The sequence below is a fragment of the Taeniopygia guttata genome, chromosome 10 (assembly GCF_048771995.1).
Source record: "Taeniopygia guttata chromosome 10, bTaeGut7.mat, whole genome shotgun sequence".
Classification (NCBI taxonomy): domain Eukaryota; kingdom Metazoa; phylum Chordata; class Aves; order Passeriformes; family Estrildidae; genus Taeniopygia; species Taeniopygia guttata.
The window spans coordinates 725,954-743,819 of record NC_133035.1 but is presented as its reverse complement, the minus strand read 5'-3'; the positions used below and the strand labels follow the sequence as shown (position 1 = coordinate 743,819).

Sequence of the window (17,866 nt, the reverse complement as noted above, 5' to 3'; positions counted from 1 at the left end):
AGCAATTCAAACCTATGGAATACTTTAAAAAAATGTTTTATTTGAAGAGGAAACAAGCTATCTGAAGTTTTTCTGCAACTTGCACACAGAGAAGGTCATTGATGCATTGTTTAACGTCAGTAATACTGGGATGTTAAAGCTCTTATATTAATTAATTAAAACAAATAATCTTTGCAAATTCACCTTGAAAATGATGATGGGAATAGAGGAAACATGGATATCCAATGTCAGATATAGTTGTGTAACTGAAGAAGCGTAATTCCTTAATTATTATTATAAAAAAAGGTCTGCCTGATATAATTTCCCTACCTGTGAGCTTTATAAGCTACACAAAACCAAGAATGTCCTGCAGATTAAAACATTTTGAAATAAATATTTGATTATATATAAATTATGACATAAGTAATCACTATTATAATCAGTTCAGGGCATTTCTAAAGGAGATCTGGGAGGGAGTGTGGGAGAAATATTTCTCTTTTGTTCAAATTTATAATCACTATAAAAACTTTAAATTATTGAAGATACCACAGTTTACACTAAAACTTCTCACCTAAACATATTATTATTCATGTAGTAATTTAAGCAAACAAACTTCCTAAGATTTGCTCTAGCCTGCTCTACTCCCATATTAGGCCTACAGGATGCAATTATATTATGAACAACACTGAAAAAACTTTAGTATAGGAAAACACACATTTTAGAGTCTTTACCAGAAATAAAGCTATTGAGAAAGGAAGAAAGGTGGCACTGGAATCAGTGTAAAGAATGCATTTTAATGGAATAATTGAAAATTTGCAAGTTCGTTTTCAATGATCTTAGGAAAAAGGAAATACGGAAAACTCCAAGTCCTTGCTGCTTAGAGTTACATACGGTTTTAAAGTGAAAGAACTAATCCAAGGCAGCTCTCTTAAGTTCAATTAAACAAATGTGAAAATCATTAATCATCTCCATTTGGTTCCACAGCAAAGTCCTTCAGAAAGACACTCCACAAATTCCTTATGCCTGTGCTTAAAATCTTAATTCTGACAAACACCCAGATACAGGAAATAATGAACATGTCTGCAAAGTAACACCTGTATCAAATTCTTCATCAAGAGTAAAGAATGTTCCAGCCCCTTACAATACTTAGGCACCTTGGGAATTCAGTTAACTGCCTTTGCCTTGCTTTCCAAAGCTGATGGAGACACCAATATACACACATCCTTTAGGCATTTTAAGGTTTATTAAATGCTCATGTTGGTATCACAGAATTAACAAGTTTTAAAATTTAGCAGCAAATTCCACTGAAAATTTATTATAAAGGCCAAACATGGCCAAATTGCTGTTCTTAGTTGTATATTATATATACAGGAAGTTTAACTTATATTTTTATTATTTTAAATTATTCTGGCAAAATTTCAGACTTCTACAACACACTGAAGAGAACTGATGAAAATTCACCTTTGTATACTAAATTGAAATAAGCAACTCTACTGTGTAACTGGAAATATTTAATATTCAGTATAATGACTTATATAGTAATTTAATAATTGGACTACAGTGATCATCATTAAAAAATTGAAATCCTTCTATATCACAGTAGGTGTCAGTGTCTGCTTTTTTGATAAATCATACATGCCATAGCTTGAAAAGGTTCTTTTAATTCTGACCTCTCTTGGCAGTAACTCAATACACTGGCAATAAGCAAACTGACTTCTATGTGTCCTGGGAATGCCATGCTTTAAGATAAATCTAATTTTCTAGTTCTGGATTTTTTTTTCACTCTACCAGAAACATGCCTACAAGGAACATGCATGGAAATAGAGCTACTGCAAAACTTAGAGCCAGATCAGTAGGACATAGCTCCAAAAATACTTTAAGCATTTGTACTGCCTATATGGGTAGGTACTATTATACTTGCCCATTTATGAATAACAGGAATAAATAGCACAAGTGATCCAATTATTGAAACCAGAAGAAAAGCCCATAAGAACATTCGATCAAGCACCTGAGCAATGTATTTCCAGTCTTCAACAACCTAAAACACAAAGAGCATATGAGCTGGTCAGTGTGTGCAAGAACAGGTGAAAATACAGTATCAAATCCTGCAATTAGTTATTTCAAGGTAGGTACACTTTTCCCAACCCCGTCCCTATGATAACCCTCTGGAACAATATTTTATAATTATACTGTGAGATAGTAACGAAGCAAGCTTCCCCCTGTGAAGATGGATAAACTATGTAGATTTTGATGCAGAAATTGACCCTGAGAAGCACCAAACATCCTCATCTATAGAGATGAGACTGGCCTGCCATTTTGTAACATACTGCCGGATACATGGCCATGACATTGTAACATGGAATTCCCAAGCAGGAGTTGGAAGCAAAAGTTGAAAAAAAACTCCAAACAACCAAAAACACCAAGCCACAACAAAAAACTAACCAGAAAACAAAAACCAAACCTCCCAAGCAATAAATAAAAAAAACCTAAAAAGTGTTAGTACAGAGCAGCTGTTGTGTTACAAACAATTGCTGAAAGCTGCAAAGAATTATACACTGGGGAGAATACTCACTGTAGTTTCAAGACTACTTTCCTTTTTGATAAAATTATTCATCTCTATACATAGTGGTGCAAGTATTGAAGATAGAATTGTGCAAGCAAATTAAAACCCTGCCAACAATTGTCTTGGAATTGAACTAGAGCTATCCATGTTTCCCAAGCTTAATGCTTCCTAATATGTAAGGCTACAATAGCACTAGCTGTCTAGGATTTATTAACAACTTTTGCAATTAAAGCTTGCATTCTCTGGAGCCCAGTAGTAATAAAACAACTGAATCCCCAGTCAGCTGTAAATTAATTTCCAAGGTTTATAGTATTTGGAAAACAAAATACTTACTACTTGTCCCTAACAATCAACCCTTAATTTACAGGAAATTACATATTTAATAGCAAACTATTCTATTTCTGTTGTTCATACAATGCAGATGCTGCTTTAACAGTACAGCAGACACATTTATTAAAAATCTAGGCCACATCCCTTGTGACAATGTCAGAATCAAGTCCTGTGAAGGCACATCAGAGAAGGCACATTACTCCTAGTCTCTTATGGGAGAACACACTCTTAGCAAACAGAGCCTTCTGAAGACAGCAATTCCTATATAGACTGAAAGAACCTCAGGTTCTGCCATCAGGAACAGACAGTACATCACAAACTTCTATATTGCTACAAACTTCTACATTAGACTGAAAATAGCATTTAAGTCTCTGATGTACCAATGGTGCCAGCTTAGAGAGCATGTAAAGAAAACAGATTTCTAATGCTCTTACACAAATGTTGTAAACATTCATTAAGGATAATTCAGAGTGCAAATGCATTCTGACACTGAAAAAAGCCTCTGACATTTTTTAATAAAATGTAGGGACAAATAGTAGTAAGGCAGAAGAGAACACTTAGGAAGTTTTGAGTCCATGTTTCACCTGAGCACAAAATGGCCAATGTATGGCTATAGCCTGCATTTAGACTAATATAAGTTAGAGCACTCAAACTGTTTTTATTCAGAATTGAAAGCTGCAACGTAAGTCTTGGCAGTATTTATTCAGAAAATATAAGGCAAACACATTTTTTAAGATAGCTTTCAGGTACAACATTAAAGTGAAAAAGAGCTCCTTCTGTCATCTCAGAAGTGCTGTAGGGAGCAGTTACAGTACATGCTCTTGTCACAGACAAGTGTCTCACAATGTGAAACTAATGACAAGAACTTCTAGAAAACAGCAAAAGACTTTTGAAGACCCCAAACACTGTACTGTATCAGCCAAATATTCTCAGTATTGTTCCATATTTGCACTTTTTTCCAGCGGAAACAACTACACAACTTTCAGCGAAGTACAACAGCTGGGAATCTGCAGCACATCTTTAATTTGCAACTGCACAGTAAAGCCCTTGGTTTTCTAATTTGCACTTGTACAACATCAGAAAAGCAGGACTAACACCCACCTCACGAACTTCATTCTCCTTCATCACGTGTCTCGTAATATAGCGGATGGAATCCAGAGCTGCTTCCAAAGTGTTCCTGGATGATTCTGATCCATTCATATTTGCTGTTTCCTCCTTCTGAGCAAAGTACCTATCGACGTGGCTTCTCATACAGAGCAGCTTGGGCAGCTTGTGCAGAAATATCTTGCGAACCCAGGGTGCCATGGCGTTGTGTGTGGACGAGGAGCGGTGGTGGATGTTGATAGCAAAGACAGTGATCACAATGGACAAGGTCACAAATATCATAGTAAACACCAAGTACTCTCCTATGAGTGGGATAACTTTAGAAGATGATGGAATAATTTCTTCAATAACAAGAAGAAAAACAGTCAAAGATACCAGTACTGAAGTGCAGAGTGAAATTTTTTCACCTTCATTTGAAGGAAGATAGAAGACAAGGACAGTTAGAAATGAAAGCCCAATACAAGGAATAATGAGAAACAAAGTGTAAAAAAGTGGCAAACGTCTAATTATAAATGAATATGTAACAAAAGGATACCAGCAGCATCCATCAGTCCTGTTTCCTTTGCTCCCTTTTGCAGTCACTATTTCCCATTCTCCATTATCAAAAAAATCTCTTTTGTCAACATCATAATCTTCAAGAATTAGATCAACCTGTGAGCCATCGTAAGTCCAGGAACCAAATTTCATTGAGCAATTCTGAAGGTCAAAGGGGAAGAATGTTACATCAATAGTACAAGAACTTTTGTAGTTTGCTGGTGGAGTCCAAGCAATGGTGCCATCATATTTTACCACAGTTTTTGTAGATGTTCCCTCAAAACGTCCATCTGCACTGAAAGAAGAGAGATAAATGCAGGCAATTACAATGGGGTGTGGGGATGTATTTAAAGAACAAATTATACTTTGTTATTGTCATTTCAGCTGTCTATCCCTGGATAGCCAAACTTTTGTATTGTCTTCATAGTCAACTTTTTCCCCTCAAATCCGAAGCTAACATAGGTAAACAGCTTTGGAAGATTGAAGAATATTTTCAAGTCCTGAAAAGATCCATGCAACTTTCTACTGTCCCAGTGAATTATGAAAGGATTGTAAAATCCTGATCTTTAACAGCATGACCCAGCTCTGGTGTTTCTACTAGTAAGACAGAATAAGTACTTTTAAATTCAGCTACATCATAATTATTGAAGAAAAAGAGTCACAAAACAGGTAAAATAATACTTGTGACCAAACTTGAATTTACAATCACTGCAACAGCCTTTCATCCTGACTTGACAAGTCGGGAAATGTAAAAGCACTGTATGTGCACCTGAGTTGTGCAGAAAGGTTAATTCAAAAGTTCTTGTTTCTGAGATCTGTTAATTTTCAAAAGAAAAACATCAAAACCACCCCAACCCCCCCTTACAGTTAAATGTAGCTGACTTTAATTCCATGCTGAATATGACCTACAACAGCATAAATTATTTGCTTCCCTCACATCACATTACACTATTTATACCCAGCACTGTGCAAGACATTTTTCTCCAATAAAGAAAAAAGTTCACACAACAAAATGAAAATATCTTTTTCAAAGGGACTAGAAATTCCATTCAGATGTAAAGGAAAACATCTGAGCATTTAACATGGCAACAAAGTCTATTTGCATTCAGAGGCAAGTTCTTCCACAGGTTCTTAGCCCACTAAATGGACACATTATGTCTATCCAATGAGCCTTACAGAAGCAATTTGGTCAGCAAAGTTATAAAGTAAATGCATTTTGTATGAAAAGATTCAAACCTTACTTGTCATACAGCACAATATCTGGAATCCAAATAGAATCTGATGGGACACGGATAGATGTTATTCCAGCATAGTCTTCAGGATTCCACCTTAATTTTACATCTATCCATTCCTGTGGATATGTGAGATGTAAAAATCATTATTATTGGGAACTGGATTTCAGCAGGGTGATACCAGATGAAAATAGATAACAGGGCAATTAACAACAATCAAACTGAATTAAAATTTGCATAAAACAATGAAGTTGCTGAATAGACATGCAGTTATGTCATTCAGTATTTGTTTTCCGTTATAAGAGCTACTTGACAATGTTTCTGTACAGAACTTATGATGTTCCTTTTTCAGAGCATGTATTTATAACTAGAGCTATTATAATGTAATTTAACTGTAAAAATTAAATTTGAAAAAAAGCTTGTTCTGGATGAATACCAATGACTAGAAGATAATCAGAAGCAATTTAAACATTTTCATTATAGAAAAAAAATCCATCATGCTCCAACTCTTAGAACTGGTTCAACTTCAAGAAGATCTGCAGAAACTATTAAAGAGGGCACAAAGAATCATCAGCCCACATGGCCATCTCATATTTGCGGACTAATCTCAAAGTTTTCCTAAAAATAAAAGCTTGCCCTAAAATTACAGCTACTGAAAAGAAGGAAATGGGAAGCAAAAGGAAAAAAATCAAATAAACAAACAGAAAGCAATTAGCCCAAACAAGCTAGTAAGTATACCCAGCATCGACAAAGATTCTTCTCAGTTAAATCAAGAATGATTTGTGAGCAGCATTACCTAAGTAAATAGTGGCAATTAAGTTTAGCACTGGACTTTTTCCTGTGCAAACCCAAATATTCTCAAGAGGAAAAAGTATTCCCTTCTAACAAGCATATTTAACTTTGAAACTGGAATTTTACAATAATGTATATCCAATAATATCAAATATCCCACAGGAAAAAGACCTCAAAAATATTATACAGAAGAATACACTAAGCATACTTTTGCTTAATAAAGATTTTGAGTGAACATTTTTGTACTGAAGCAGCAATTTATGGCTGGATGTAGCAGCCACAGGGCCTGCAAGGCCTCCCTGGCAGTCATTTGTCCAATGTAAGAAATGCTGAGTCAGGATGACCGGGCCAAGAGACCCGTTCCGCATTCGGACCCTCGTGGTCTCTCTGGAGGAACACAGGTCACATTCGCCTCGGCCCTTACTATTGGGCCATTTGCCAACACCCCCACACCCTATATAAACCCCCATTTCTGCCCAGCTCGGCAGGAGAGCTGTCACTGGAACCCTTCACAGGAGCTGCCAATAAAGACACCTCTGTGGAACCTCACACAGCCTCCTCCTCTCTCCCTGTGTGTCTGCCTGTGGTACTTAGCAAGCAAAGAGCTGAATTCACCAAAGAGCTGATCTCACTTAAGAGCTGAGCTGCTTGCTAAGGCTGCCTGTGGCTGGGAGCTTGCCTGGGACACCTGGACAAGTTGTGCTTAGCAGGACATCACAATCTGGGACACCTATGGCAGCCGGGGTCAGAACCCAGACCATAATGGCTGGATACCTACACCTCTGTATATTAAATGGCCATGCAATGCCATACCATATTACCTTTAATTTGGTGAATTGTTATCTACCTTGTTGTTATGTTTTTTTAAGAGGTTTGTCACAATTAATCCTTTAAAGCATTTCCAGGGACATTCTATAAAAATAACTATGAGAAATAAAATTTCATGCAGGAACTATTTTCTTTGAATATACAATTAAATAGAAAAGTTTATCCTAAATTTTGATTTGCAGTTATGAAGCTTCAGAAATTTGACACATACCTGTTTCAACCATACATTTGTTGTCATCAATTGATTTTTCTCATCCTGTAAAATAAAGCATATTATATCATGAAAAATGATCTATCGATAGGAAATAGCTGCTTTAGTTCACCGAGGTCTGTAACTTAAAATACAAAACACACCGCTGAAAGCATTCTAATCACTAAGTATGTTTATATGAGAACATTATATATTCATCTATAGGGCATTTTTATTACACAGATAATAATTCAAGATACTTAATCTATTGTGTTTAACAGGTACAATTATTTCACATGAAATTATACTCCTTTTAAAATTAGTGGGAAAAAAATACAACTTATTTACTATACATACCACATCTACTAGCTGAGAGATGGCAAGGCCAAACTTGATTTTTATTGTGTCATTCAAGTGTTCCACTGGACGAACCCATCTTTGATAGTCTTCAAATAAATGCTTAAACAAACGATCTTCACTTTTAGCAATAAAAGAAGGTTCAGATACAGCTATATGAAAACAAAAAAAAATTATTAACATTGATTCAAATGAGCAGCGTACATCTGCATTCTTGTGTCCAAACAGAAGAAAAACAGTTCAATATGCAGAACTCAATTTCTCACTCTCTAGAAGCATGCCCAAGATCATGGAAGTAGAATTTTATGAAGTTACCTGGTTTTATTAGCATCCTCATGCCATTATCACACTTCTAAAATTGATGACTCAAGAACATTAAGATAATCTCAACAGACAAAAAGCTCTTATATCATTTGCCCAATGTCATGTAACTATTGAATTCCTCTAAAAACGAAAGCTGATCTGTGAGGGACTGAAGTTCTGTCAACCTACATCCACATTACACACCTGTAGTATATTGCATAACTTGCAAATCAGTTTGAAACTTCAGTCTCTTCATGTTTAATGTATTTCTTCTAATGTTTGGGCACATTTACCACGCATAAATCTTGCTGCACTTGCAGAGCTCTTTCCCTCACACTATTTTGTATCTTAGATGTATGTGCCAAACTATTTACCAGCCGACTCGCTACCCATTCTAATATTACACTGACTGGAATACACCTTTCTAGTTCTTTTTCACAGCTCTCAAGGGGTCATTTTGGGGCAGATGGAGAGAGAGGGGAGGAAAAAAGAGAAGATCAGAGTCTAGGCAAATAACTTGAGTAAGAACAGCTTTCAAAGGTGTTGTGAAAGACCTGAAGATGACTGCTGCCTCAAGAAGCACAAACTACACACATCACCTTGCATGGAAGGGTCTCCAATCTCCAGACATAAGTTAGAATGACCACCAGAAAACACTGACATGTTCCAGATAAATATTTTTACTACTTATCAATGAAATTAAAAAGGGAACTACTACCAAAAAAAGACCAAGCAACTATTATCATCAGTTTAAGGGACAGCATAAACAAAAGAAAGGAGCTGACCACCATCTCTTTTACATGCAGACTTAAAATATTATGCTATTACATAAATCTATGGCACAACCTCTCTAGAAATCCTTTGTTCACTAACAGCATCCATCTAAAAAAAGATATATCAGAAGCAGAAAATCACCAGAGAATGTCATAAACAGATTAAAACCAGAGACAGTCATCCATACAAGGAGAGATTTAAAAGATTAACATTACTTTGTTTGGAGAGGAGGTGAATTTAGTCAACACAACAGAAGTAGATCAACTAGGAACAATACAAGCAGAAAAAACATTGGTGGTATCTAATCTTTCTCATAAAAGAAGCTAAAGGAAAAAAAGTATCAATTTAAGACCTCATAAATAATGTCTACTTAAAAGTTCATTACCATCAACATTCAGTAAATCAGTGATTAATAGATACTGAAGAGGATTAGGATTTTAGAATTGCCTGGGATGACTACACTGTAAGTCAGGTAGTGTCACAGCTGCACAGGGTATCAGTTCTCACTCCCACAAACCTCAGAGCTGGACCAACATTTCCATGACTCGGCATTTGTGGCAGAGCCTGGGCTAACACCACTTAAGGCATTAATTTGAACTGACCTAACCCAGTCCCACGCGACTGCAGCCACTGCAGTCCAGACAAACTGAGATGGGAGCCTAAGTTTTAAGTTCTCTTGCATTCACCAAAGTGTGACAGCAGTGGATTCCTGCTGTGCTGCAAAAGGCTCCATATACAAGTACTTTGGCGGAAACACCCAAAGCACTGCAGAGCTCAGCAAAGCAGTTCCCTGCCTTTGGCACTGCAGGTGTGCAGCAGTCCAGTAGAAACATTATTTTACACACTAACCAGATTTCTCTGAAGTGTCATAGTAAAAGCAAAAGCAGAATGTAGCTTAATGTAGGATCAGCACAGTGGGAGCAGCAGGACCCCTTTTTCCTGCAAGTCTTGCCCTACACTAATGTGCTGCTGAGTAGTTCTTGCTGTGGGCCAAATCAACATTTGGGTTTTAAGACAGGTCACCCTTCTGTTTCAAAATACAAATCTTTCTGACTTGTGGGATGTGCGAAGAACTGGTGGGCAACTTACACCATACTGCTGAGATAGCTCAGGTGGATACAGAAAAATCACAGGACATAGGAACTTCTGCCAAAAAGGATCCAGCAACAGAATGTTGCACATGTACAAACTATCTTGTAAACGTACAAGTGCCAAAAATGTATTTAACTGGTTCAGTATATCCTCATTAGCCAAGGATTTCTTCTTATTTGTAACTATAGACAGATTTGCCATGCCCTATGTTTTACAGACATCCAAAATTAGAGAAACCTAATTTCTCTATTTCTATATCCCTATTTCCTGAATTATGAATGGTTTTGTGTACATAAATACTTGATTCTTATATTAGCATTAATTACATTTCCCTCCTCCAGCTACAACTCTCAACTGAATTTAAGACTGACTATGCAGCTGGATATCATCTCTCAATTAATTGACCTTGAAGCAATGCAGAGCCAAAGTTGCACTTTCACCATTTCTGTGTTCCTGTAAGATGACCTCCTGTGCACCAATACAGCATCTTCAGGGTATGTGTTGTTTCCAGATGAAGCTTCTCTTAAAACACAGCATCTTCTCTGCTATGCTAAAAGGGGGCATGTTCTTTTACTGCCTTTATATACTTAGATAATTTTTCAAACATTTTATACTCAGATCTATAGTATACTCAGTGTTCTATTACAATGACCATTATTTACTAACAATATAGTTCAATTATTTCTTTCTTTTTTTCTGATCACAGATGTATCCACACTTTTCAATATTTCTAGTTTATTCTCTTTATTAATATGCTGGGGCAAACTGGTCTAGAAAAGACATCTTGAACAAAGGAAAGCTGTATGAGAAGGCTGGGGATGGTAAGAGTATATTAAGACTTGGCAATAACAAAATAAGGAATCACCCCTACCTTGTACATTTTATTTAATATGGCATTCAAATAATTTGTTACACAGACTGCATATATTTTATATCTTTTCAATGTATCTATGATTTTAAGATTACAACAAGGGGCAGTGGTTCTTAGTTAATCCTTGTATTAACATCAATTAAAAAAATTGTGAAGAGCTGATGACAAGTGGAAAAAATGTAAAGAGAGGAAGACAGGTAAAACAGTTTTAGTGGCGTAAGGCAGCAGAGTAGCTATGCTGGTTGGAGAAAAACAGGAAGAGGTTAAAACCTATGACTAGCAAGATCAGCAAACAAACAACTCAGAGTACAATCTCATACTAAATCAGATGGCAAGAGATTATGGCAACACTCACCCCAACCACCGTCTCAGAGTACTAAAAAATACTTAAAATATCTGTAGGCTTTGAAGGACAGTCCTAAGATTGCCTGTATTTGTGCGTCTTCATTTTTATTGAGGCCAGGGAACCTCTGCAGTTTAAAGCAAAGGTAGCTCTCTGCACTGTTCAGTGGTAACTCCCAATGACATTTTCTCTATTATTTGCACCTTAAACTCTTCTTACTGCCCCTCAGTGTAAGTCCATATTTAGCAACAAAAAAAAACCACAAAAAGACACACCTAAATCACATATGAGGTTGGATGGCCTGAATTTTAATTCTGCACAAAGGAGACAAATGTTTATGCACAAAGCAGACTAGTGATTCAATTTTTTAAAACTCTGAAGTAGCTGGAGACAAAGGCTAAGTAAAAATCCTAATGAATCACTTGACCTTGAAAACATTGTATTTAAAAATTTGGTTCTACCATTTCCCCCATAGATATTTAACAAACTTTCTTATTACTTTGGAAGAACTATTTATAAAATAGGATGAAACATTACATGGGCCTCAGGTGCATGAATAGCATGATGAAACATATACATGTCTATTTATCTTGTTAACATTCTCAAGTCAAAATTTCAAATGGGCTGCTAATGGCCAACTTTTTAAATGCTGTAGGTAAGAAACAAAAGACAGGCTTTACAAAAGAATAACACTTTTTAAATTTACTGTATCATTATGGGATAAATTTCCTAGCATCTTAATATGATTTAGCAACATTATTCCTTTTATAAGAATTACCAGTTAAATACTTAGTGTTACAGGATTGATCCCAGACATATTTTCATAAATCTTTGTTTTTAAATAGGGGAACACCACAGTCCATGTTTCTCCAAATAATAAGCTTTCTTTGAACTCTCTATTCTCTGCACGTCCTTAGATAAAAGAGTCTAAGAGTTAGATTGGCAGTGTCAATCCTTGGTCCTTCTACATTAAACAATGCAGTTCAAAGCATTTTCTAATTTAAACAGTGTAACTCAAAGCATTTTCTAATTGACAGAATTGAGTGTTAACGATTTCAGGTTTTCTTTGCATCGCTACTAGGTGCAGTTTCAAAGGAGGCCCATGGGAAAATGGAAAGGGTCACTTTTTAGAAGTGTAATGTTAACATGCATATCCAAAAGTAATTTATATTACTAATGTATGTTTATAATCATATACTATTACAACAAAAAAAGCCACTACTAAGGACAATAAACATTGCGAAATATCCATACTTTGAAGTTAACATTACATTCTTTAATTCTGGGGTATTATAACACAAACTATTATCCACAAATCTAACTGCTACATACTACAACTAATAATTTGCTTAGAAATCTGGAAGATGAAGTAATATATACAGTACACCTGCCTTCAATACTCATAGTATATTTATTGGGATGATCTCCTATCATTTCATTAGGTAGAAAAGACAGGTAATGTATTAAACTGAAGTTTTATTTTTATACTGATTCCTCTGACCCTTTGAAAAGGATCATGAATCATACTTTCTGCGTGGTCTTTAATTTTTTGGGCCACTTTTCCTTCTATGCAGTAGCAATTACCCAGAATACAATCACAGTCAAGTGTTAATTAACAGCAAGCATTTGGAAAGATCACAATCACCTTAACTAGGATGTCTGTAAATCAAAGCAGCAATACTAACTCTATTCTATTTACTGAATAGAAGTAAGAAAAACCAACTATTACATTCTGAATTTCCCAGAACTATCTTTTCCTCTCCTGTTTAAAAAATAAATGCAAACCCTATTGCCACACCTACAAGCATGGAAACGTGGCTTTAAAGTTACTGGGAAGATTTGTGCCTTCTCTCTTACCTAGCACATCAACTTCAGCCAACCAGTAGCACAATAAAATGACATATATTGGACACGAAACTGTGAGGAATTTTGAATTGCAATACTGCTTAGTACTTACCAATATGCACAGAGGTACAAGAGCTGCTCCCAGAAAGCAGGAAGGTGTTTTTCACATTCAACTCATATTTAAAATGTTAAAGTTACAACTTGATAGTTGTAAAGGAGAATGAAACTACCCCTAACAGCTTAGCAACAAGGTATAATTATGGCACATATTTCTGAATACATGTACAAGTTTGGTTAGTAGCCATAAAAGACTGCCATGTAGTTTGTAAACTAACCAAGAAATAGATGTGAATTGATAGTCAGTGTTTAGATTAAGAGCTAACTGGACTGCAAAGAATTTTATCATCTCTCTTTGTACCACTTTTAATCATTCCATGATTTTCACTGATTGCTGACCTGCCAGTAAAGATTGAAGGTGGACTGTGAAGTCAACACCGAGGAATGCTGAAAGCAAGCAGCACAAAGGGCGTATGGAAGTGCAGATAGCACAAGGAGAACAAGGAAGAACAAGTATGTAGAACCATTTATAAATTTAGAGGCTATCTGTCTTGGAATTAAACACAAATCCAAAATGTATGTTAAAAAGACCTTATGGAAATAAGAAACAGGCCCAGGCTTCTCAGAAGCTGCCAGTGCAGCGCTGGGTTCTGCAGATATTGGGCACCAGCCTTACCTTCTGCCTCAGGAGTGTTTTGCCCATTCAGCTCCATTCCAGTCTTGGATACACTGGACCACAGAATCCTACAGCTCAGAGAAATCAGCTCTTGAATCAGAAACATTGCTCAAAACCAGATAAGGAGATTTCAAAACCTATAATATCACACAAACCCCAGGTTTTACCATTCTAAAAAGTGGAAAACTATGCAAGTACTTCCTGCCACAGTTCCTTCTACAAATAAACACAGGCATTTCTCCACGAATCAATGCTCACAATTATCCCCCTAAGAATATCTAAAGAAAGCAGAAAATATTTTAAAATAAAAATCACAAGAAACCCGTACAAGCAGGAAGTTTGCAGCTTCCTGTTGGGTAGGGAGAAGGATTTGATCTGTTAAACTGAGTGGAAAACGCTTGGGTGCATGAAGTGCCAGGGAAACACCATCACAAGTCTGCAGCACAGCACAGTAGGACTAGGCTAGAGGTTGTTGTTAACCTCAGCTCCATTTGGGCATTCAAGTCTCACCTGTTAGTTGAAAATTCAGAGAGTGAGAACAAAATATACTTTGACTGTATTTTAAATCAGCAAGTATTTTCTCCTGAGATTTGGAGTTAGCCAAGATAAAATACTGGTTTGCTATTAACCAAAGGAAACATCAAATTAATTTACAAGCACTCTTATTGCAAATTTCATTTTATTTTAGTAAAAACAAGATACGAAAAGAAACTTTAGCCTCACTGTATACAATCAGTTCTCAGTGAAGTCAAAACTGCTGGCTTGCGCCAAAAGGCAAAACCTGGCTTACCCTGACTGTAGGTAATGTCATGCAGTCATATAAATCATATAATGTAACACAATGATTTTTCATCTTCTGTCATGAAGAACAGGAAAAGCACTACTTTTCCAAATGTTGGGGCAAAGAATAGTCATTTAAACCACATTCAGCAATAATAGACTGAGTATTTGTAGGCTGAATTAAAACCTGGATGTTGATACAATCAACTTTCCATAAACCATATTTATAACCACTTTTTCAATTTTCAGTTAATATAAAAAAAACACTCAAATTTATCTTTCATTAATTTTCTATCTGCCTTTAATTGTTGTAGTAATGGTTTCAAGACATTCTGCAAAACTCTTGGGAATGTAATTACAAATTATGTAAGTGCAACATTTTGAAACAACTGTTTCTAAATAAATCTGTGGAAGAGTGGTGATTTTGCTCCTTTAATCTTTGTGTAATCCTATAAACACTCCAGCTTCACATGCGATTTTACATCCTTCAACTCAGAAAGCTAAATCCTGATTGAATTATGAGATTGCCTCTTTTGAAGTCAAAGAAATGATGCACAACCAAACTAAAGAGAGTTGTGTTATATATTCCTAAGAGCATTGTTTTCATGTGCAGTCACGTCCATATGCGAAATTACAGTTATTAATATATATTCTGCAAGTTTACCTCTGTACCAGATGCAGAGCATGCACCACAAACCTACAACTGCATCTCCTCTCAAAAAGTGAGATTAAAAACTGAAAGCTATGGCAGCTGAGCTCTTTAAAGTGATCTTTTAATATATACACATTTAGGAAAGTGTATGTAATGTAATCAAATGTGAGGCATTCAAGACTGATAATGCTCCTGAAAAGCTGTAGTTTAGCAAAGCCATTTTCCCCCTCTTTAGCGAGGGGCAGCCCTGTAAGGCCGTTTGCCAGCGCTCTCCGCAGGTCCCGCACGTTTCTAAAGCAGCGCAGCCCTGCGATGCTCCCTCGGCAGCCAGCAGCGCACCGGGCACAGCCTTACCTTAACCTGCTCCGGGAAAAAGTTGATGGCGCGGAAAACGAAGCTGGCGCGCAGAGACCCCATCTCCGACAGCTTTCTCCCCCCGCGGGATCCCGCCCCATTTCCCTCACGAACCAGCCCCGCTGCCCGCGCTCCCAGCCGGGCACGGCCGGGCGGGGCAGCGGCGCCCGCAGCCCCCCGGGCCGCGGTACCGCCCGCTCCATCCCCGGCGGCTCCGCACAGCACCGGCTGGGCTCGGAGCTCCCGGCCGGCCGAGCCCTCCCCTCCGACACCCTCCTGGCTCCTCACCGGAGCGCCTTTCATCCTTCCCTTTTCTTCCCAGTGGCCCCGCCGACCCTCGCCCCCCGGGGCCGCCCCGAGCCGCCTTACCCTCGTGTGAGGCTCCGGGCTGGCCGAGCAGGGGCGCGCAGAGCCAGGTGAGGAGGAGCACGGGCGGAGGGACGCCGCAGCTCAGCGGCGCTCCGCGCCCGGCCATAGCTGGGGCACGGCCCCGCTCCTCGGAGCCCCGCGGCGGGAAGCGGGAGCCGCCGGGGCCGGGCGCTGCAGGCCCCGCCCTGCGGGGCCGTGAGGAGGCGCGAGGGGCGGGCAGCTCGGGCAGCTCGGGCAGCTCGGGCAGCGCGGGCAGCTCGGGCAGCTCGGGCAGCTCGGGCAGCTCGGGCAGCGCGGGCAGCTCGGGCAGCGCGGGCTCGGCGCCCACCGCCCGCCGCTCGCCGCCGGCTGGCCCCGCTGCCGGGAGCCGCTCCGGGCCCCGGGCGGGAGCCGCTGCCGGCGGAGCAGCTCCCGGCAGGTCCCGCGGGGAGGAGGCGGCAGCGCTGCGCCCACGGGCTCGGTCCCCGTGGCGGTCCCGCCGCCCGGAGCGGCTCCTGCCGAGGCCGGGCAGATGCGCGCCCGGCGGGGCCGGGGCCGCTGTCCCGGCGGCGGCTGCTGCGGCTGCAGCGCCCGAGAGCGCCGGCACAGCCACCGGGCAACGCCTGCTGCATCCGCGCCCTGCTTTTGGGAGGTGCCAGTGTAAGTGACTTCTGGCGGAAAAAACCCCTTGTAATTTCTGTTGCATTTGAAATACTCCGTAGGGTTTTTTTGGTAAGTTTCTAAACCAGTACGATTTTTTAAAGTTTCTAACTTAGAATATTTTGGAACTTGTAATCTAAAATAGATAAACTAATGCAAGCTAAAAAGAGGATATTTCCACATCGTTAGGTATATTATAGATGTACAACATATATAATAAATACTCTGTACAAAACACGACTTTTTTTCTGTATCAGATAAATAAAATCTGTTACAAAAGACAACTTGCAACATACACACTGTAAAATTTAACCAGTGTTTTTTCTAAATCATCCTAATGGAAATGTATAGTGTATGCATTGCAGAAAAAATAGAAGCAGCTGCCATTAATGCATTTTTTACATCTAAGACAGTGTTTAATATTTCATAGAGAGAAGAGACTTGGAAAGAAGGGCTAAATGACTTTGCCGTGTTAATCAGCTTCTATATGAAAAGTGCTAGATACTGCATTCCTCAGGAAAATAGTCCTTAATTAAATAAAGTAATTTCTAGAATGAGCGCTACCCAAACAGCAATTTCAATTTGCATGTTGTTAATTGTCAAAATTCTTTTATACCAGTTGTTTATTTTACAGAAAAACTGAATCCCTCTGTGTAAACAGTGACTCTTTTCAATTACCAAAACAGAATACTGGAGCCTTTCAATCCCTTACTTAATTTTTAAACTCATGTTTTTCTGTGTTATCTTTTCCTGCAAGCCATATTTGGGTTGTGCATGTCTCTGCAAGACATAATGCAGTCTGTACAAGCACACAAAAAAGGCTGCTTACACAGGAGTTTCTTCCAGCACACTTCTAGTGACAGGCTGTATTGATTTGCATGCTCTGCAGTAAATATGGTCATTTTATATATTGAGAATCCATTTGTATATGGCATATCTTCTACAATCAAAATATTTGTGTAAAGGATGCAGCATGCTCTTATTTTGAGATGCTCAATGTATATGCAGTTGTCAACTCAAGATTTTATAGTAAATGAAAAATATATTTTAGCCCAAAATAGGGCACAAACCACCTCCACTTCTTTTTTCTTTTTTTTTTTTTTTTTTTTTTTTTTTGTGACACTCTAGTTCTGGTATTTTCTGAGTGCTTCAAGAATTACTGGGCATATTTGTACTGAAATTGCAGCTCTGTAGTTTTTGAT

General features: G+C 38.3%; 1 protein-coding gene across 1 annotated transcript; it reads right to left on the bottom strand.

Moving 5' to 3' along the window:
- Positions 1 to 753: 753 nt before the first annotated feature.
- On the bottom strand, positions 754 to 16,267 carry CHRNA5 (cholinergic receptor nicotinic alpha 5 subunit). Its single transcript, XM_030281197.4, has 6 exons — positions 16,026 to 16,267; positions 7,910 to 8,061; positions 7,574 to 7,618; positions 5,752 to 5,861; positions 3,974 to 4,805; positions 754 to 2,017 (listed from the first exon to the last, which is right to left on the bottom strand). The coding sequence occupies exons 1-6, from the start codon at positions 16,129 to 16,131 to the stop codon at positions 1,856 to 1,858; spliced, it is 1,407 nt and encodes a 468-aa protein (XP_030137057.4). The 5' UTR covers positions 16,132 to 16,267; the 3' UTR covers positions 754 to 1,855.
- Between the last annotated feature and the right edge of the window lie 1,599 nt (positions 16,268 to 17,866).